Genomic DNA, 23,285 nt, shown 5'->3' on the forward strand with positions numbered 1-23,285 from the left:
TACATCTGTGAACTTGAAGTTCCTTTCCAGGTTCTGCAAATTTCTTCCTCTTCCTCCTCTAAGTTTGTGTTTGGAAACACTTTCCATTTGGTTTTGTACTGTTTTGCCCTTGTGCTGTAGCACACACTTTTAAGCAGTGATATAACAAAGCCTGCAAGCTTGATGTTAGTATTTATGCTAGGCAGGCAAGCCTGGTATAAATCTGAGGTGTTTTTCTTTTCTTTTCTTTTTTTTTTCCTAGCTGTGATAGTGTCAGTTTGATATATCACCTTTCATGTTGTGTTTGTACTTGAGGTCAGGAAACTTCTGAGTTGTGCCTATCATCAGCATTGTAAATACAAAGTAGCCTTTGGCACCTTAGTGTGGTGCCTTGCAGTGGATTTGTCAAAACAAAACAAAATCCCCTTTTTTGTTTTCCCCTGGAGTCCATTACACTCAGGATGAAGCAGTTAGTGACACCAAGGATAGCAGCTGAAGCATTGCAGGCTAACCTGCTTATCAGAAGTGCTGGCATTGGTATTTTCTAGTATCACTGGACAGTTTTACTGGTCTGTTGAGAACCTCTGCTTTCAGCAGGACTTGCAAAACTCATTAAAACTCCTTTGCAGATTCTTGAGCTCCCAGAAAGTACCCACCTAAATAATAAACTGATTCTGCTGTGTCAGTGCTGGCAGTTCCTGGGGACAGGACCTCTCTCCTTCTGCCTGTGGGGGAACCCTTTGATCAGGGAGGTGGATCCAGCCCTGTCCTACATGCCCTGCTCCAGGGACATGGACAGGCATTTGCCAGCCCCATGCCATTGCCTGTCCCATCACTCTGGGGACATGCTGCACCTTTATCTGGGATACACTGTCCATGAACAGGCCCTGAGCGTGTGCTGGGGAGGGTTCTTGGGCTTTAGAGATCGCATCTATAGCTCTGGAAATGTGTACACACACCCTTGTAGCTGCTGGGATTGTTTGTGTGCTGTATGATAATATGATACATGCATTGTGTGTACATATGCATGCCACAGGGCATGTATGTTACCATATCATCTGTGTACAGTACATCTGGGTGTTCTTAAGGTGGTGATGCTTTGTGGCATCACACAGGATGATGGAATTGCAGCTGCTTTCTCCACACAACTGGAAAATGGCCATGGCGTAGTAATTTAGCAGCAGTTGCTTTTCTGTGTCTTGGAGTCTTGGACTTCAAAATGCTCCCTCCTATGCTTAAGTGTGTATAACTCTGTAACATGAAATAGTGTAAGTAGACCTATTTCTGAACAAAGCTTTTGCTATTGTGCAGGAAAAGTTTGTTTTTGTTTTCACTCCCTTCTGAGATAGGTCAGCTCATTAATTTTGTTGCAGCTGCAGTGGCATAGGAAATGTGGCTCAGGTGTTCCCATATTGCTGCTATGTGTCAGATACAGGCTGGCTTTTGTGAGTAGAATTAGATTTTAGCTGTGTTCTAAGGAAAAAAAAAAAAAACAAAAAACAATGGAGAAAAATTAGCCACATGCCTCCAAAGCAGGAGAATGTGCATCATGTGTTTTTGTTTTTAAGATAAGTTTTTAAGATAAGTTCATTAAACATCAGTAGGTTAAAAAACTTCTGTTGGCTTGGGATGGAGTTTCCTGATCTATCTGCTGACATGTAAGGTTTGGGACCCAGTCACATCTGCTGTGACATGCTTTGCTTGAACAGAGCTTTCTTCCCATCTCCTTTTGCTGGCTGGAGATTTACATAATATATTCAAGTACAGTGAAAGGTCCAGACATCCTGGCCAACAAACAAAACATGCTCTATACTTAATACTGCCTCAAATTTCTCATAACTGGTCTGTGATTATTCCAGTCACAAATAACCCTGGACAGCTTTGAGACAGAATTTTTCATATGGTTATGAGTTCTTCTGTAAATAAAGCAAATCCTCAGGAGTGAGTGTGAGGAATGGTTGATCCTGAAAAATGAGGAATAGGAGTGTGTTTGGAAGCTGGGTGAAACAATCCACATGTTGCAATTTATTTATTTACATCCATTACTCTGCACTTCTCCAAGCACTGAAACTTGACCAGAACACAAGAACTTATTGCAGATCTGCAAAGTTCTGTACAGTGGGGACTGTTCTTAGTTATTGCTATCAGCAGCAATAAATGTAGTACATGTAAACCTCTCACGACAGCCTAATACATTCCTCAATTTGTGACTTCTCCAGCAGCCAGAAAATAGATGAACTTTGCAGTGGGCCTGAAAAGGGGTTATCAGCAAACTCTAAGTCTGCAGACTTGAGGAAAAGATCAGGTTTCAGTGTCCACATTCTTTGTTGAAAATACTGTCATCAGGATCTCTGCAGTTTTTGGGGGACTGAGGTCATAACTGTTACTGTCTTCCATATGAGGAACAGGACTGGCAAAATCCAAACAAGCAGAAGTGTTAGGAGCTAAACCCAGTGTCTAGAAGCCTATATCAAAATTAGCCAGCCACCCATACAGACTTTGGAGCATCAGTGGCACTTCAGAAATAGCTAGTCCCAGGAGAGAAACACCAGTATCCTGTTTTGAGGTGGAAACCACAAAGCATGGCTGCATCTGAAAAAAATCTGTGGCAGCTTTCCTGAATCTTTCCAAAGATCCCTAGGAAAGCTCATACCCTATATGTCTTCAAATGGTGTTTCCCTGTTGACCCCAGCATTCCTAGCTGTGCTTCAACATCCCTTGATCAAAGGGAGGTTCTGGGGTTTGGTTTTCTTTCCTCTTCCCTTGAGCACATCCAAGCAGGGATCTCAGTGCTGTGCCCAGAGTCCCCAAATATACTGAAATTATGAACTGCCCTCCATGTGAACTTGGTCTGAGATGGAAATGTCTGTGAATAAATAATGTGTATGATTCAATTCTCCCTCTCGTGGTCAGATGGGGCCCTTCTCACAGTCTTCAAGCACAGACATATTAGATGTATCCGTTTGATGTAACTTGCATCTTTTGGAAGCCTCCCATGGTCATAGTACAATCAGGATTTAGTGGGGAAGTTACTGATGGTTCTTGAAATACATATATTGACTTTTTGCCACACCATGAGTGGACAGATTGGAGATGTGAACCCAACTGCGACATTCTGTGGAATTGTATTAACCTCTCCTGTACACACCTCCCCTAAGTGTTTCTAATTTGTCTCTGTTTAGGTGTTAAAGTGCTTCTGAAACATAGCTCTGTTTATCATCCTCCTGGCACTCCTGTTGACTCCAGTGGGTGATACAGTGTGAGCTCTGTTGCTTTTCAAGGATGCTGCAGTGTCGTTGACTTTGACAGGAGCACTCCTCTAAAAAAACGAGAGGAGGATTTGCCTCTCTGTTATAAATCCCACTGTTTGGTAAGAAAAGTCCTGAGGATTTTGTTCAATGATATTTAAGTCTCCCCAGAAGGAACAAAACCCTACTTTAAAAAAAAAAAAATAAACAACCCTGCACAAATGTACAGGATTAAGCATTCCAAAATCAATTCTTAATTATTGTTTAATTGATTTCAGATATAAAAAAGAAACAGAAAGGAAGAAAAAATTTAAATATATTCTTTACACAGGGCTTAACAGCCATTTTCTGTCAATGTGGATGTTAGAACAATACCAAAATTCTGTCATGAACAAAGCCCCTGTACACCAATATGCCTTTTGTTCAGTTTTATCACTGAGGAGCAGGAATTTTACTGTATTTGTTTTTCCGATTTATGTCACAAATATTTTCTGTCTCGTGCATCATTTTTAAGTGCTGTTTACACTTATTTTCATCTACTAGCATGGGAAAATAATTGCCACTCTTTAGAACTCCTGTTAAATTCTGAAGCAATAAGTTTAATTGCTTATTATGTATTTCTAAGTAGTTGGTTTCCTCTAAGAATTGGCTAAAGATTTTCCTTGCACAGATCTTGACTCAAAGATTGTCCTTTAGCTAGAAAATATTGATTATCTTTTGTTTGGCCCCTGTGGAGAGCACCTTATCTCTAAGACTGGGTTTTGTTACTATGAGGGTTGACAGAATCCAGATTTAACCAGGTGAAATCTGCCATGGTCAGTAAAATGTTAAAGGATCACTGTAATAAATTATGATATTAATCTTGTGAATTTTTTTTATTTAATCAAAAAAGAGATTTTGGGGACTTCAAGCTGACTGAAGTAATTCATGCTAATTGTCTCATCTGCTTAGTATGTCATTTGTCTTCTATGAATATCAATGTCTACATTCATTTAATCTAAAATAATTAATGCCCAAACAATTAATAATGAGAGATAAAATCTGAATTAAAAAGAACTTCAAAAGACTTTGAAATATATTAATAATTTTTAAGACCAAATATAAATACTGCATTACATCTCAAATTACATTATCAGAAAAAATTATATGTACAACTAATACAAGATTACATGCATCTTTTTGCTATGCATGTGAATATTATTACTGTATTAGCAGGTGTGCTGTGGCAGGTCAGGGATTGGATTTCTGAGCTTGTTCAGGCCTTGTGCAAGCTGAGCCCAGGGTCCTGTCAGCAGCAGAGCAGCCCAGGCTGTTCAGAGGCTGCCTCGCTGATGTCAGCAGGGAGATAGGTGCCTTTGAAGAGTGATTCAGCAGCTCTCTGTGCTGACTAATCACTGGATTTAGCCACTAGCAAATGCAGGATACACGATGATGCCTGAGCTCCTGCCTTTTAGGGCTGGCACACGGCTCTGACTCAGGGCTGTATCTGCCCACTAATGATCTGGTGCCTACAGCCCTCTTCTGATGTGAGGTATCTGAGCCCATCTTGTCTCCTTGAAGGCAGCAAAACCCTCAGAGAGCGTGGCTGCCATAATAGCACTTTGTGCCTTTACTGTAATAACCTGGTGGCAGAGAAAGCATGACTTTGGGACTCTCAGCACCCTGAGAGGACAGAGGCTGCTGCTCTCGCCAGCAAGAGGGTATCCTGGAGGAACCAGTCTCTATGCACCTGCCTGAAGATGAGCTACAACACAACCAAAAATGCAGCAGTCGCAGCACCAGAAGTAAGTCTGATCCTGTAGTTTTGTGGCCTGGGATTCACCTGGGGAGGGTGGTTGGGTCTTTGGTCAGAGGTATTTGTGTTTTCTAGATGGTAAAAATGGGACAAACAAAATAACCAGGATTCCTAGTTTTCATCTTGGCAGACAGATGTGAGCTGCTGTGCTGTGGGAGTGAGCACATTGACTTTGAGGGGCAGCAGAACCCGGGTGACCGCGGCATCCCCACCATGGTGGGGTGCTTTGTGTCCCAAGCATTCCCATTGTCATTGGCTGCTTTTGGTTTTAGCAGATCTTTCATGCTGCCAAGGAAAGAATGTTAAAAACGGGAAGTGGATTAAGCGGATGTGGAGGCATGAGCTGAGGAGCCGTCTCTGGCTCCCAAAACCTGCTGGGCTCACCTGTGCTCTCAGGCACATGTGTGACCTGGTGATGTGGAGGGTTAACCAGGTGTGGCTAGTGGTGGAATATCACCTGACACACAATTTAACCACCTTGTTTCTTGCTGGTGATGTCTTCCTTCAGTCAAGAGGGGACAGTACACCCTTGGTCTCTTCTTTCTGAATGTTTTAGGATGCTGGCCTAGGGTGTTCTTTCTCAGCAGCTTTCTGGTGGTCTCTGTACTTCAGAGAATCACCCTACCAAGCAAATTGGTGGACTCTGTGCCTGTGCTATGGATGTTAAATTTAATCTTCCCTAACTACAGGTGTGTCTACAGGCTGTAACAAAGTTTGGCCGTTCCAGTTCAATAGCAATAGCCTGGTTGTGCTGCTATTGCCTGGCACAGAGGACATGTTCATGTTGGTAGCTGTTACAATGATATGTTTCATGTGTGGTTGTCTGAGCCAGAGGTAGTTTGGATTTCCAAAGGTGAGAGCTGGAAAGCTTAAAAGAGAAAGGGAATAATGAACCTTGGGTATTCATGTAATTGTCTTTAAAATATCACAGCCTGGACACTGTCAATTGTAGGTGTGTTTGTTCATTGACTTTGCATATGACACCTACATGACAAATGCTGTCCTGCCTTCCAGTGTTACCCCATCCATACATTTGTTCTGTCTGCCTTGTGCTGCTGCTGGCTTTAGGATGTCATGTTGTGAATCAGATCAGCTGAATGGTCCTGCTTATTCTCTTTTGTGGGGGTGGGAATGGGAGGGAGGGAAATTGCTTTGCAGCCAGATTAATTTCCTGGTCTATCTGCCTGTGCAGTTGCATGAATGCCACTGCCAACACAAGGAGTGGAGCAAAATTGCTGCTAAATTAAAATGTTTCTGGACTGCCATCTTTAGATATAAAATAATAAGTATGATTATTTTGTTAATATTACTTTGCTCTAGGTTTTGACACACTATGGTCTAAGACCATATGCCTGTAGTCATTATTCACTCTTGAAATGTAGAATAGTTATCAGGCATATTTTGTGGCTTCTCTGAGTATGTATGTGTGCTGCAGTCCTCTTTGTTTACTGGATGAAATACATTTATTGGTGGAAAAAAATGACTTGACTTTGCAGCACATCAACCTTTAGCATGAATGATTGCTTGGTGGTGTTTGTGTCTTTTAAACACAGGTGCTTCTGAAGATGTTTTATCTAATTCTCACTGTTGCAACTCTGCAAAGGGTGAAGGTGCAAAACAACTCAGTGGCCACTGCTGGCCCAGTTCCATGGCTTCTCATCTGGTCATTGACTTTTCCTGTGTGTTTTTTAGTTTCTGTATCTAAATTTACCCAGCTCTACACTGAAGAGTCTGAGTTCTCCAAAGCAATGTACATGAATTTATCCTACCAATTCCATAGTAAAGTCACAACTATAGTAATCCTGCTGTAGGATTCTTCTTGGTCTTTATTCAGTGACCTGCATATGAAAAGTAAAGAATAAATAATTCTGGTATATATTTTTTTAATTTGGTAAACATAATCATAGTAGCTTGCTCACTGAAGCAAACAATTGCTTCAAATATAGCTTTTGTTGAAGTGAAGTGAGTATATTCTGGATAAATTTATATCCATTATAAATTACTAGCTTCAGACAGATATTATGAAATACTTAAATTCCTTCTGTTCCCATATTTGCTTATTTTGTTAAGACATTATAACTTCAGTGGATGTGGGAGGCATTAGGAGAGAAATCTGAAATGCACGTGAATAAACAGGTTTCCAGACAGGATGCATTTTTATTTCTTTCCCTGTAATGTGTATTTCAAAGTATTAATTCATAAAGTACTTAATAAGTTTGTGAATGCAATTAGTGTTTTATATGCCAGATTCCACTTCTTTCCTTTTTTAAAGCCTTTTACACAAAATTCACTCAGTTTACATGTGTCTTTTCATAAATACCAATAATGCTTTAATTTATGGGTGTTTGCTGTTGGGCTTTGTTTAAATGAGTTCCATCCAAAAGGAATCAGAGCTTTGTATTCTTGCAGAAATGAATAAACCACATGAGGTGAATTTTCATACAACCCATTTCAAACCTGGAGTTTTCAGGGTACAATTTAGATATTGCATTGGTGGTTTATGACCATATAAAGTGGAGGTGTGTAGGTAGGAGGCTAGATAGATGTACTTGCAAATGGCTGGAAGCAAGGAGGCTGAGTATGGTCTCCAGCAGTGCATTTTTCAGCTCACAGTTTCACATCTCTATCCTAAGGCATTAGATGTTACTAATTCTCCAAGAGCCAAAGATTTGTTTTACAGAAGATTCTGATTTGATTAAGATATTGCTTCAAGACCTAATGTTACTTTAGCAAATCATGCCACGACTGGAAACGTACATGATTGGAAATAAACTGCATGTTATCTGAGAAACAGAGAAAGAGCCTCATGATTTGGAATGATGCTGCAGAAGCAGTGTTTAGTGTAATGACAGTACACTTAGATTAATTATAGCGCTGCTTGCAGGCGCCACTATACACTTAGTGTTGTGTCAGCACTTTTGCTGTTAACCCTGTGCTGCAAAAAATTGTAATTTGGCTCTAAAAAATGAAGAAATCCTCTGGTTTGAATACAGGCTTTGTGCTGTGTGCACTGAATAAGCTTCTAGTTAGGGCCTGAATTTTATTTTTGTATCCTTAGCTCTCCAAAGTATGTAGCTGTAGAAATAATAACTTCTATTTAACATTGTGTATGTTTTCTGCTGTGCCCACTTCTGATGGAGAACTTAATTTTAGTAAATGCCTAGACTGTTGTGATCCCTTCAGATGGTCTGAAATAAAGCACTGAGATATTTAACCTTGAAAGCTGGAAGGTGCAAGTGTTAAGCCACCACTTCACTACTCAGTAGAAGAGTTAAATTTGGCTTAATGTGTGTTTATATGATTAGCTGCAATAGCTCTGAAGGATTGTTAAAGTCTGAAATAAGCCTTGAGCATGGCTTAAAAGGCTGTTTACACACAAAAAAATTAGAAATACTCTACAGAAGCTGTTAGAATTAGTTATGTAAACACTGCAGAGTGATTTTTAAAATAAATACTGAAATATACTATAGGCAAAGAAGTGATAGTGAAATTAAGTAACTTTTTGACTAAGTCATCAGAATGCTCTCTATCCTCATTTGCTATTGAGAAGACAATAATAAATGCTGAGCAAGTGAACTTGTACCTGGAACACGTTGTCCTGCAAGTACAGGAATCTTGACCCATTGTTTTTAGCAGTTTTTAGCCTCTTAGCCTCTCTTGTTTCTAATTTCCACTCCTAGATTGTATTTTACTTTTTTCTGAGTAGTGCTGGCAAGTGGCTCTTATCAAGAACAAATGATGCTGTAAATCAGGACCAAAATCAATGCTGCTGTGGGGTTGTAATAGTGAGATGTGGTTGTGTGGGCCTGAGTGTTTTACCTGCCTCTGAAGCCAAGAGTGAGGCCCTGGGTAGTGTTCCAACCCTTGGCTTCTAATTTACTGGCAAGTATATATATACAGCTGTGCTGTCTCAGTCTTAGATTGGAGATATCAATATAAAACTCCTGTTTTAATATGCCTTTTCTCATGATGCAAACAGTAAAAAGCAAATGGATGTTCATATTCAAGTAGAATTGCATGGGAATACAGAAAGCACTTAATCCCTCCACCCTTAATACCACTAGAGTAGGATTTAGGACTGGCAGGGCTGGCTGAGATGCCTGGCAGCATGTATTGGCTCCCTTCTCCTTTGGAGCACACATTTCCCTGTGGGTGCAAAGGACAGTGGGGGTTCCCACAGCAGGATGGGTTCTCTCAGTTGGAGGAAGGTTTATTTGCCCAAAGCAACAGGGTCTTTAACATCATGGCTGGCCATTTTCAGCTGTAGTTACTGCTCTTCCCCATGATAGGTGCTAGTATAAACAAGGAGTGATTTGTGCCACTGGAATAAGGCCATGTGTGTTATGCCAAATATAAAATGAGAGGGCTGATACGAGTGCCTCTTGGACATGTCTTTCATTACCCTTTACGCTTCTCTTTCCTAATAGAATTTGGAGGAACCAAACACATGCTGTATGCAGGGTTTTATTAGAGTGCTTTGCCTCGGGCCCTTAACTCCTTTAGCTGGTCATTACCTGACCAGTAAAGACCTCTAAACGGGTCATTAATGCTTAAGTAATAAACTGTTTCACAAGACTGTCTAGTACAGAACCTCTTCTATCATTTTTACAGTTACTGTTTTATAGATAAATCAATGACCAACAACTGGATATTCTTGTTTTGCTACATAATCTTGTAATAGCAGCCACAGCAAACAGGCAGAGGGTTCTGTTAACTGTGTCACGAGAGCTGGAGGTGGCCACAGGCAGGTGTGGCCTGGAGTTGTATGTAGGGTAAACCAGGAGTAAGGTAAAGAATGAAGGCATGTTCTGTTGTTCCCAAAACAAAGTGTATCACTGCATCTCTTTCTGAAGTTTTTGAGGTTTTTATGTTGATTTTTTTTTTCTACTTCTAGAAGTTGTATAATTTCAATAAGGTGACTTTTCTTCCCCCACTGCCATATTAGGGGCATGTAGGCCTCACTGTAGTCTAATGTTGACAGAGAGAGTTTCTGCACTTTCACAGAGATTTCTGAACTAACATTTCTGAACTAACACTCTTCTACCTCATACATATCCATTCACTTTTAGTTTAGCATATATTAAATTCTTTCTAGGTTTAACAGTAATAGTTGGCTGTGCCACACGTTTCTTCTGGTTCTTGGCATGAAGTTTTCATCCTCCCTCCTTTGACCAATATATCCCTTAAAATAAGTTTCTTTGCATGAAGCTCTAGAGAGCTGTTTCTCCCTGGAGAGACAGGAGGAGAAAGTGCATAGTAGGTACCATACAATTTTTTGGCAGATTACCAGGCATTCGATATTTCCATCATTATTAATATCAGTGTATCATTGATGGACTGCTGAGTGCTGGAATAAGCTAGTCATATACAGCTTTTCTCATGTTAACCTTTGAGGAGTGCCAGTCTGTGCTGGAACTGTTGGAATTTTTTGTTTGATTTTTGGCTTTTTTTTTTTTTAAATAAATATTAAAAAGTGGAATGAATGCTGAAAATTATTCTTTATAGACACAGAATATTTTTCTATGGTGAAATGGAACAAAACCTCTGCAAATTTATGACTTCTAGTGTGATTAGTGCCTATGGAGCAAACACTTCATAATTGTTTTTCCAAGAAATTGAAAATATCTTAGTTATGGGACAAGTTCTCTCTGGCAATGTGAAACAATTAATATTGAACAGCTGTTTCTATGATAGACTGTTTTGAAAAAAATATAACATTGGCATGCTTTTTTATTCATTACTTCTGTGTTGAATTAGTTTTGTATTTGTAGCTGCCATGTTGAATCTAACAAGAAAAAATAGATTAAAAAACATGAGACAAATTATTTACTGAAAGAGACAATAAAATAAGTGCATTTTTTTTCCTTGAGAAAAAATATCTTTTTGAGTAAGGACCTTCATGAGACCCACCAAGGGCTTTGAGGTGACTTCAGCCCTGCTCATTGTTGTGCTAGACCCTCAGAGCTGGTGCTGAAAGTCATAACATTATATATAGTGGTACAAGAATTGCGTGCTGACTTAGAGTTTAAGTAGGGAGGAATCTGACACAGCACTTTGTTCAGTTTACAACTCTCATAATATTCTTAGCACCTGCAGAAGGATTTTAACTCGTTTAAAGCAAAAAAAGGCTAACATAGGATTATAAAACAAAAACCACTTCAAAGATTGCAACTCCACGATTGTCCCATTCTTATCTTTGCTGATAATCTGACAGTGCTGGTCTGGTAGCAACAGTAGCAAGCCCAGTATTTGTACTGAATTCTTCTCTCAGACCTGTGGACAGAAGCTGTCCTGTGTGTCACTTTACTGTGTTAGTACAACATCAGGAATCAATTTGGTCCCATCTGCAATTGCCTGATATAATCAACCTCTATTCTGTTTAGCTCAACTCTCTACCTACAGTAAGTGATTTGTATGTGCATGAATATTAAACCTCCCAAGTAAACGTGTGAGTAAATATGAATTGACAATAAAAGAAAGTTATATGTGTATGCTGAAATTGAGTGCTCATTGTTGTTTTTATAAAATGGCATTAAATGGCATCATCGTGGTGTGAATAATGATAATGCTTCCTTTATTTTGTGATAGGAGAGAACAGTAGATCCCAAATAACATCTTTGTATACTCCTTTCACTTCTGGCTGTTGTTGTCTATTTGTTGTAAAGATTTTCTTCTCTATTTTTCTTTTAAGTCAAACCTGTGTTAGAGCAATTTTTCATGCCTCAACAGCCCTTATTTTTTTTTTTTTATGTGACTGACTGCAAGTATATTTGCGTAATGATTACAACAAGGCAGATAGAATATTTACAAGCCATAGCAATTCCTGTGCAAATGCAGTCTCCAGAGAAGGGCAAAATAACAAAGCAAGCAAACATCACAGTTCTCTAAATAAGTTTCAGGCATTGGGGTGGTGACTCACAACGTGGATGGGAACCCTGGAGTTTTAGAATAATTTATGGGGATGCTGAGGAGATGGATTTCATTTAAATACAGTAACTGCTGAAATATTTCTAAGTTAAAAAGTCAACTAGTGGTTAAGTAAATATCCTCTTGACCCCTTTTAACTCTTGTGATGTACCGTTGTTTTAAACTATTTACTTTGAATTGCTTGAGTCATAAAATGACCCAGGAGAGATGGAATGACCACAGATAGTTAATGCATAGGATTTAGTTGCTTAAAATTTAAACCCCATGCCCATTTTTATCTAATCTATTGTTCTTTAATTGGATGAATTAGGTTAGAAATGGAGAGCTGTGGGGTCTAAAAAATAAAATAAAAAAAGAAACTTAGAAAAAAATTGGTTTCACACAGTCTGCAAAAAGCATTAGGGGAAAAATTTAGAGAGAACAGAGGTTCCTTCTTGTTTCTATAGAAACCAATAGTGATCAGGAGGGGAGAGGATTTCTTTCAAGTGTACATTTTAGTGAGGCTGGCTCAGCAGCTCAGTGCTCTGGAGGGGCCAGTGTGAAAACCCCAGAGCTCCGGTGGGTTGAGGTGCAGTGTCCCTGGGCCTGTGGAACCAGCTGGAACAGGGATGCCACATCTCTGGGAGCCCTGGCTGGCACGGAGCAGGTGCAGGGAGCCCTTGCAGTGCCAGTCCCCGGGGAGCTCAGCCTGGCAGGAGGCTCTGGAGCCGAGCGTGGCTGCCGCCACCGAACGCGCACAAATCCCATCACAGCCCGGGGAGAGCACAAAAGGGGGGACAGACTGAAGGAGAGTGTGTTGCTGTGTCAGAATTAGCTATGCTAATTGCCTTGAAGTAATAATCTCCTTGGGTTTTATCGTGACAGAATCATGGCCAATGAAATAGCGTGTGTGTTCAAAGCATTGCAGCCAGGACTCAGTGACTTGGCATTTGAATCGTGATGATCTTCCTAGTGTACTGCATAATACATAATGCCCTCCACAACAAAATTATATTCTTAATTATGTTCTGTTTTCCTGATGTTACCTAAGTGTTGCCATAGAGAACAGACCAGGGATGCATTTGAAAACCAAATTTTAAAGTAAATCTAGGTCTTAATCAATACTGTACCTTTAAAATAATTGCAGGATTCCTCTAAATGAAGTTCAGGTCACATGCAATGTCAAAAATAAGGCAGTTTCGATTTGCTGCAACCTGACAGATCCAAGGAGTGACTGAGGAATATCTAGTAACTGGCAAAGACACCTCTGTTTGACATTTACTTTCGCATGTAAACAATGGAGCACTGTATATTGGCATCTGAATGTATTAGCTGGTGGTGATCCAAATCCTGGTATGAATTTAGATGGTTTTCCTTTCTGTTTATAAATACATAGTCTTGATAACAAGGGAACATTTACTGCAATCTTGCTCCGCAGTTGTCAGAGCAGAATGAATCATTTTGAAACATAAACCCCCTCAGATCTCAAAAATATCAAGAAAAACATAAAACATAAGGGAAAAGGATTATAAAATACAAATAAAAAAGGTTCTTAACATATTTAGAGGCCTATGGGCTGTAAACACTGTAGATTATCATTAATGAAACTCTCTGCCAAGTACACAAACCACAGTTCGGTAGCAGCTGTTAAGCAAGCATTGTTCAAAGCTGGATAATCCCTTGAACATTATACTTTGTGGCTCTGTACCTCTTCCTATTAGTAATCAGATAATTGCCTTGCATTTTCTGTTACACATTTTTCTTTTAAAATTCAGTTTCATTTCTCTTTTTGTCAAAAGGCTTTATCTTGCAGTCATCACTTAGGCAAAAATCCCGCAGAGGTCAACAGGCAAGGCTGTGATCTTTATTTTTGGAAAGTCTGGTCTAATACAATTCAGCCCTGTGGTGTTACTTTGGCTTCCCAGTGGTAAAACAGAGATGAATCCTGCTCCACGAATAAGACGCTTGAATTCTTTCGTAACTCAAAAGAGTTGCTTTTTTTCCTATAAAATGGGTTTTTCTAAGTAATTTGGGAATTAATTAAAAATGCTTTCTACCACTGTTTTTTACTTTAAAATAAGTTTGCTCTTTCATGTTGGGACAAGAAGGAGGTGAGAGACCTTCTGATTCCATTTGTTCAAAAGTTCAGGCCTCATATGAAGGCTTCCCAGGACATCATATGTAAGCATCTTGCAGAAAGAAATTTGGAAATGATGGCAACTATTTTCTTCCAGCATTAAAATATGAAGTCATTATAGCACAGAAATAGTGAGCCATAGCCCTGGTAATTGTGCGTTCCCTTGAGCTCCACTGGCTATTAGGGTTGAACCAAGAGAGTAGCTTATCTTGCACTTTTGGAATTTCTCACAACCCTACAACAAAGCACTATTGATTTTTCTCAGCTGGCAGGAGGGGAGGAGGGATTGAAGAAGGTCATATGTAAATGTGCTAACTCTGATAAACAGCTGGACCAAATATTACTGAGTCTAGAACCTCACCAATGCAAAGTAAATCCATTGCATCCAGCAAATGCCCTGAATTAGGCATTTGCTGATTCCTCTCCGTTCACATATGGTGTCCCTGCACTGGAGTGTTCAGCCTTGCAGTATTTACTGACATGGGCCATTCAGTTTAAAGCCAGCACATCTCTTTGATGGGCACTGGCTTCACAAGCTGTTGGCATCAACTTTCTTTGTCCAAGATAGAGTTCCAATCCCCAAAATCAAAGCAGATGGAGACATAATTCAGAGAGCAGAAACTATGATTCATCCTTAAACCTGCAGGGTTGCGAGGACTGTTTCTGTCTAGTACTTAAAATTATTTTATATCACATGGCATAAGCAGAGGTTTGAGAGATGGTGTCATACCCCCCCCATGAGCAAGGAATAATAGATATTTTCTACTAACGTATCTCTGTGGATGTGTAAGAAGAAGAAATTGACTTTTTTTTTTTCCTAAATTGCAACATTTTGTTTTCAAGAGAACCCTGTGCTTTCTGTTCATTGCAGAAGCAATATTATTAAATGCCAGTCGGCAGGAAAAATTAGAAAAAGGATGGCCCGAAAGACAAAAAGAAATGCATTTTCTTCCCATTTCCCAAAAAATAAATTACCAATGAGGCAGGAGCTGTCTTTAGGCAAGGTTTCAGGAGGCAGATTAGATAGCAAAATTATTTCCTTGTTCTAGTGAGAGGCAGTTTTCATTGAAGACACGAATTTAGGAGTATTTCTAAGGGAAAAGGTCTTGCAGCAAAACTGCAAATTGGGCAGCACTGAGGTAACTCATTGATCCTCCCAGCAAAGTAATACCAATTAAAAAGGCATCTGTAACGAACAAAGTACAGATTCACTCATCTCAGTTGCTGTGAAAGGAAGACATATATGAAACAATATTATTATTCTCAAGTGCAGCTGAAAGGTGGAGAAAGTGTTCCTTTGTACCTTTGTTGTTAGAAGCCCTACTCGTTGCAGACTATCTGCTGACCAGTTTCTGATAGCATTCAGTTCAAGAATATTCTAGGAAAAAATGGCTAGTAAAGATTCTAACTTTTGGATAAATTTACTGGCATTAGGATGTTAACATTGTGCATTGCCAGCAAAGAACTTTGACCTCTTTAAGAAGGTTTTCTCAGTAGCACTTTCTGTACCCTGTTTGGATACAGCCATCTGGGGCTTCCTGGAGTGATCCTTAGCTTCAGCTGAAAGATCTTCTTGCCCTTAATCATCTTTAAAGTTGCATAAAACTCTTTAAGTGTATTGGCAATTGTGTGTTGGTTTGGAATTGCATTTCTGAATGCATCAGAATCTTCCAAACTGTCTCAGGAGCACTGCTGCCCAGGAAGGCCAGACTGTGTGATCAGCTGCACATTCCTAGAGAGTTTAGTGTGCCAGTGGGATGTAGGGGTTGGGGGAGCCTGCAGGTAACTCTTGGGTGCAGATCAGCTCCAGTGCTAATACCACTGAACTATATCTTCTGTTATGGCCAACTGCAAAGGTATCCTGTGGTCTGATACTTTCATTTTAACTTACAAGAGCACATTAGTCATAAATGGTCTCTGAAGCTCAGATAGATGGAAAATTTTGAGGAATTTTAATATTTGGGTGTTGGGTGCGAATTAGAAAATGAGCCACTTTGCATCCGTAGTTGTGAATTATTGATATTTTGCCTTCCATAAGAGTGCAGAGGGAAGAAGAGAGGTGGTAAATGGGGAAGCAAGAAAAGGGGACAAGAGCAGATCCCTTAACTATTTCTGTTGTAGAAAAGAGTAGCCTAAGGGATTGAACTGTGGCTTCTGTCCCCCACTCCTCCTTCTCTTTACCTGACCATATTCTGGGATAAAACCTTGTTTGTCAGAAGTTTAAAACACAGCTGACTGAGTTGCCAGGCAAACAGAGTCTGAGATTTTTCTTAGATTTTGAAAGAAAATAAACCCCAACTGTTCACAGTTCCCCTCAAGTGGAGTCCAGGAATACCTTCAGCATTTGACTCCAGATGATGGAGGGCTCACAGCCTCCGCTAGAACCCAGTCATTGTGATTTGGGCAGTAGATTTTGGGTGAAATGAAAGGATTGAAATACTGTTGTCTTATTTTAGGGGGAAAACCCATCATTCTTTTCATTGTCCAAATGTGGGGACTTTGAGCATGGAGTTTTTATGAAAGGATTGTTCAAATAAGATAAACTGGCTTCCATACTGGATAGAATTTGCAAAAGCAAGTAGCTGGAATTGAATAGAGTAGAACTTTGGAAGTAAAAATGGAGAAAATCCACAGTAAAATTAGCATGCTGTTATAGGAAGGTGCAATTATTAAAATTATTAAAAACCAGAACAATAGAACTATGGAAAAAATAAATCTGAAAGGAAATGGGGAAAAGCACTCCTTTCCTACTAATTTGCCCCCTTCGTTCTGTGTTTAATTTAGTAAAGCAGTCATAAACATTGCTAAACAGTCAAAAAATTAAATGTTGCTGTATAATTTATGGTGGTTACAGGATACATGAGAGTGCACTTTAATTAGCAAATTGCATGTTTATTTTATTTGCTTAGCATATAATTTAGATTGGATAAATGCGCTTTGACTGGCTATGGCACCTAGGTATCCTCATTTGGTATAATTTTTAATCACATTGTTTTGGAATTTTATTGCAACATTATACAGTTGATATAACAGTGCACAATTAAGTATGCTCAGTTCACACCTTGCTCTTGAGGAAATTACTTTTTATCTGTATTTCGATGGAGCACTTTATATGGCAAGTGAGAACTTGGGAGTAATAAAGAAAGCTCACTGTGGGCGCTAGAGCTGCAATCTGAATAGTAAATAATAATAGTAATGATGGTGCCCTGTTAGTGCAATGTGTTTGGGAGGAAGATTAAAAAAACAAACCCCTGAAAATAGGCAACTGGAAATGATGGTTGTATGTAGCAGTGTATTGGCTGTGTCATAACAATGTCTTGATGCCAGAGCTGACCTGGGGGAGGGTGAGGATTGTTCTCAGTGCTGTACACAGCCCGAGGGGCAGAAATCTTCATCCAGCAAACATGAACAGTTGTGGAGAGGGGGTGAGTTAATGCTAGAGGATGTGGGAGATCTCGGAAAAAACTGCCACCTCAGTCTTGGGTCCTGCTCCTGCACCCTCCTCTGCTGTGCTGTGGCCCATGTCAGGATGCTGACCAGCCTGGACAATGGGATGTGCTGTAAAGATGAACTGTAAAGAGACAGGTCATGGGGAGAGGTAGGCTCAGGCATGGTGGGTGTTCCTGTGGTTCTGAGACATGAAAATATTTCTGCACTTTTTGGTTTGTTTATTATTGTGTATTTGATCATGCTCAGGGAGTGTCAGTCAGGGATGTGTTCATGGCATTGTGATTTTGATAGGCTTTGGATCTTAAGCTCTGTTTTCCCTGTTCACTTTTTTATGTGGTGACAGGGCTGTATCCTTGCTTTGGGGAAATTCAGATTCATCTTACCAGTTAAATCCCCAGTTCAGGTAAAAGAGTAGCAGCATATGCAGCAGATATGCTGTAGATATTGCTGGAGAATGTAATAGAGCTGAACTTGAAGGTTCTGGAAAGAAAAAATAAATACATTTTCTTTAGCAGAAAAATATTCCCTAAGCATGTAGTCAGTAAAAAAGAATATTGTTTTTGCAGTTAAAATATGGAAGGAATAAAGAGTGTTTAATTGAGGTCTAGAATATATCTTGGCAGTGGCATTTTCTATGGTGGTTTGACTTAGAAAATTCTGCAGAAGAGCCTTCATTTTCTCTTACATCCTATGGACTTTTTCCATAAGGGCTGCCTGAGCATTACATATATGCCAGTCTGAGATCCCATGGCTGATGCTTGGCCAGATTACGCTCTCAGTCACACAGGTATAAATCTGGGATAACTCCATTGTTCTGCTCCCACTGGAAGAGGATCTGGCCCACTTTCCTCTCCTCTCTGCCTTTGGGTAATTGGCCCTGTAATGTGCCAGTGCTGCTGTGGTGTGATTGGCACTGATCGCTGCATGGTGACAGGCCGGCGGCGCTGGCATGCACTGCTCCAGCACTGACATTCCTCACTTTGTTACAGCATGTTTTGATAATGTTATCTGTAAAGAATGTTCTCTGCACTGATTATGGTTATTAAAATATACAGAGATCAACAGATATGGCAAACAGCTGCTTAGTCACAGCTGATGTGAGAAATTTGATTTAATGTAAGTCTCACCATTTGAAACTATATCCTCTAGAAAAACACAGGCGATTAATCCCTCCTGCATGCACGCTAGTTGACTTTGTTTAAAATAGGATTATATCAGGATGATAAACAGGGACTAGAATTAAAGCACCTTTTTGAAGATTGCTGAAACAGAGAAGAAAAAAAGCCAAGAGGAGAGTTTTTCTGGTTTGGAGATTTTGTTTTGTTTTTTTTCATTTTTCCTTTTGTACTGATGCACTGGAGTGTTTGGATAATATTTATGGGACCTATCATGCAGATGTCACAGTGCTGTAAGAAAATATCTGTGGTATTTAGAGCCAGCAATGCAGTCCTTTTAAATATCTGTATTGCTCTATAAAGGCAGACAGTGCTTCCCAGCATTCCTTATGGAACACAGGGAGAATGGCATGGACCTCTTGAATAATTAATATGGTTTTCAGAGCAGTAGTCATGGAAACCCAGGCAGTGTCACATATATGGATTTTAGGAATTAGGCACGTTTTGAATTGCACATTTAGCCAAAAAAAGAGCATGCTGTAAATCTAAAGATCAGAAGCATTTTCTCAGTGAGTCTCTTGTTTACACTGACAAATACATGTATCTTATGTATTTTTTTTGATTTAAATAATACTTGGATTCCTAAAAATTTATGTATTAACTATCTAAAGGGCTGCTAAAGGCACTAAATGCCATAAGTAATCTTTTAGATGGCTTACTATTTTTTTCATCCTTTTTTTTTTTCTTTTTTTTTTATCCTAGGTGCTTGAAGTTATTAGGATGTAGGTTTTAAACTGTATGGTCAATTGCTACTCACTTAAAGGACCACAGCTTTACCACTAAAGTTGCTAGGCCCTTTCTATTAGTTCAGTTGTGTGGCTTTTTTATCTGTCTCAAAAAATGTCTCTTCAGGATCAATATCGTCATTACCTTGGGTGTGTGTGTGTGGAAGAAGTCAACCAGGCAGCAGTGAAAAGCTATCATCCAGTCCTCAGTAATATTGTACGTGTAAAGAATAAAAATACATGGAAGTTATTTATAGACCATAAACCCTCTGGTTTCATAAACCATTTTATACTATTATTTGCCCAAGTCTACAGAGTCTCTCCTGAGTTCACAGCACACTCAAAAGCCTGTTTTTTATTTCTGGCTGTTTGAATTGGGAAATTAATTAGAAATACACTTAGCAATTTATGGACATGAAAAAGCCATTTGGCCCAGTAAGCCTGCTTTCTTTTACCTTTTTTCATCCTCATTTTGTTTTGTCGCTCTCTTTCAATCTACTCTCTACTAATAAAAATATCAATCTGTTTCATAAACTCATTGAGACTTTGTGGCAGTAATATTACTTGGCAGCATAATATGGCATATTCATTACTTTCTAAGCAAAATGATTTTTCTTTACATTTTGTGATCCAGATTCCTCAATTAGATGCACACTTGCAGCTTTCATTGAAATCAATGAGACTTTTATAGCTGTCACTGATAGCAGATACTGGCTCTTTATTTCCAAATGTGAAATGATGGCCACAGTTTTGGCTTTATTTTATTTTAACTGGTAATGAACAAGTTCTCTTCATCTCCCACATCTCTGTGTTATATGAAAATTTTTCCTAATCTGAAATGAAATATTTCTGTTCAGTCATTTCAAAGTTTTCTTTTTCCTAGCAAGAATAAATTCAATCACTTTGGCCTGTCTTGACATGAGATAACTTTAAGTACCCAAGGTTAGTCAAGGTTTCTGAAGTTGCACCCCCTCTACAGTAAAATTAGCTTATCTGTGTGATGCTTAAAATTGTGGACAGAATTCCAGTGGTGAAGTAGTTATTAGAGAAATCACCTTGCTGCCTATGATTTGTTTTGCAGCCCTTGGTTGGTGCATCTCTGTGTCCTTGTTGCTGTTTCTTTTACTGCAGCCATACACAGAACAAATGGCTTTAGAGATTTTTCTACACTAAGCTCTAAATGCCTTCCCAGTTGCTCTGAGCACTCTTTGCCTGTTTCTTTTCATGTTTATTCTCTTTCCTGGCTTATTATGCTACAGCACTCCCAACTAAGTGATCCATCTTAGACCTTTAAAAAGATGTATGTTAGTAATGGAAATAGTCAAAAATAATCAAGAGGACCAACTCGGAAGGGTGTGTGAATCCCAGCTACCTATTGGAAGCCTCTCATAATTGCCTCAGGACCATCAAGACTCAACCCCAGAAAGTCGCTGCAGTTGGTAATCTTCTCAGCTGTAGTCTTTGTTGGGAAGCATCACAGGAAGTTAATTAAAAGGATGAGACTTTTAGCTAGATCAGAGAAATTAAAGGTGTATAAGAATATGGTCCAGGACTGTAGCTGCATGAAGGACAATTTACTGATGACTAAAGCTGACATTCCCATAAAACTCTCAGCTGGAGTTACATGGGAATTATAGCCAGCTGAAGAGCTTGTCTTCAGAGCATATTTGGCTCTAATTTTTTGTTGCCTTTCAAGTACAGTACTTTGGTGCTACATACTATCCCTCTTCCATTGTGACCTGAGACATTCATGGAACCAGTTCTGTCCTAAACTGTTTCCCTCTCAGGGTTGTTTTGCTTTGCAAATCATAGAAAAAGTCAGAGATAATGACAACTTTTGCAAAAATCAATTGTCCCCCAGTTTTAATGCAGAAAGTTATTTAGCTATTTAGCTTCCCCCTCTCAGAACTACACATATATTTTTGTGTACAGAGACACACACAAACACTTAATATTTAGTCTCAAGAAATTGATGCTGCTGTCATATCTGCAAGTAATCTTCAGCACCATCATTGCTGCAACCTTTCAGAGTGCTGAATGTAAATCAGACCCTTTTCCTTGGTGGGCTCTGTGGCACACTGAAATTGCTCCCAGATTGTGTTCCAACAGTGCCTATCAAGTGAGATGACAATGCAGGAGGCATATCCTCGTTCTGGTTGCACTGGCACATTTCCAGTGCTATACCAACTGCAGTGTTTTACAGTGCAATCTGTGGTTTGTCAAGGAAAGTGTGTGTGCACCTCTGTTAGCTGTCACATGCTTGCTCAGAGCCATTGTGTTCTCCCTGACTTCTACCCTCTGCTGATGGAAATCCCTCTTCTTGGTCTTAAGCCATCAGATCTCTGAAAATATTATTGGCTTTGTAGATTTGGGGTTTTTAGATTGATGTTTACAATAACATCATACCAGGTAATGGAAGATGCTTCATATACAATGTTGTGCAAAATTTTCATCCTATATTTGCATAGATATTTTGAAGTCCAGGCAAATGTTTTAACACTTGGAAATTCTAAGTGGGATGCAATGCCAGGCTCATGGGAAGAAGGCAGTATGAAACAAGGCAAGTGCAGAGCATCAGGGTAGTACTGGAAAATTCTCCTTGTGGCTTTAAAATCACCAACCCCTAGTGTGATCATGTGCAAAGATGTACGTGCCTTAGGTTCTCCCCTGCCGAAAGCAAAGTGACCATGATCACAAGTTTCATTCATTGCTAATGAAAGGCTATGGTTATAGAGAGGGAATGAGAGGATCAATAAATATGATTTCCACAGAAATTAGTAAGTAGATGAATGAAGAGCAGTGTGTTTTGCTTCATCCACTGTTACTTTGCATGTGACTGTAATGGCAACAGTCTCATCATATCTTGCCTTTGATAGGTGTTTCAGCTTCATAATTCGTCAGTTTTCAGCAAAAGATCAAAGAATGGGGTAAATATTTGTGTAAGCCAATCTAGTTTTGACCTCTAGGGCTTTGACGCTCAGAGCTCTCAAACAGGACAGGAGGGCTTGAACTGTAGTTCTTATAATGGCATTCACCACCTTGGGCTTTCTCCAGGATCCCTCTCTCCTCTCAGACATGCAGTGGCAGGTAGGACATTGATAGTCCATTCCTTTTCTCTTTCTCTGAAATTCTACATTTAAGTGGCTGTGGCTGCAGGAATATCAAAACTTAACACATTTATTTCTGGCTGAACAGAGGAAAAAATGTGTTTGTTTGGGTATCTTGGTGTTCCTAGTATGTTTTCATCTTCTGTCCAGAATTGTGTAAAAGGGGCTGGTATAAGCTAGATTAAAGAGACTCAAAGCACAGCTGATCTGGCTTTTTATACATTGTTGGTAGAAGAAGCTGTCTGAATGCTGCAGAGGGCTTTAGATCTTGGTTCCATCAGCTCACAGAGGAGATCAGGTGAGCCACTGTACCTCATAGAGCGAAAGAAACTGAAACCATGGTTCTTTGCCACAAATCTACATGGCACGAGGCCAGTTAAGAGCTGAAATAGGTTGGTATTAACGGCAGGGAAGTCTGGAAATGCTCTAATCATACCTCTCCCAGCAGGGCTCTTAGTGCAATGACAGGATGATCGTCTTGTCAGACTTCGAGAACTTTCTTCTTTAAACACACAGAAAATGGGGGGGCTGAAAAGGGGAGGAGGGAGAGGGGAAGGCAGAAAAAGCTTTAACTCTGCTGATGTGGCTTCTTTAATTTGCTGTCAGTGATGCCACCGATGTTAATTCTGGCAGGGTTAATTATGAGAAATTAAAAAGCCGCTCAGAACAGACTGTACCCTTCGTACTCCAATAAAGAGGCAGCTCTGGCGTGAGAAAATTTCTTCATTAATATATATCCCCAAAGGGCTACTGCATACAGCTT

At 39.6% G+C, this 23,285-nt stretch overlaps 1 protein-coding gene across 1 annotated transcript in view; it reads left to right on the forward strand.

Moving 5' to 3' along the window:
- Positions 1–1,140: 1,140 nt before the first annotated feature.
- AFF2 (ALF transcription elongation factor 2) overlaps positions 1,141–23,285 on the forward strand; it is a 304,091-nt gene continuing 281,946 nt past the window's right edge. Inside the window, exon 1 of the mRNA XM_066559790.1 lies at positions 1,141–1,148. Coding sequence (XP_066415887.1) covers positions 1,141–1,148 — 8 coding nt within the window. The remainder of the gene's footprint in view (positions 1,149–23,285) is intronic.

The sequence above is a fragment of the Molothrus aeneus genome, chromosome 14 (assembly GCF_037042795.1).
Source record: "Molothrus aeneus isolate 106 chromosome 14, BPBGC_Maene_1.0, whole genome shotgun sequence".
Lineage (NCBI taxonomy): Eukaryota > Metazoa > Chordata > Aves > Passeriformes > Icteridae > Molothrus > Molothrus aeneus.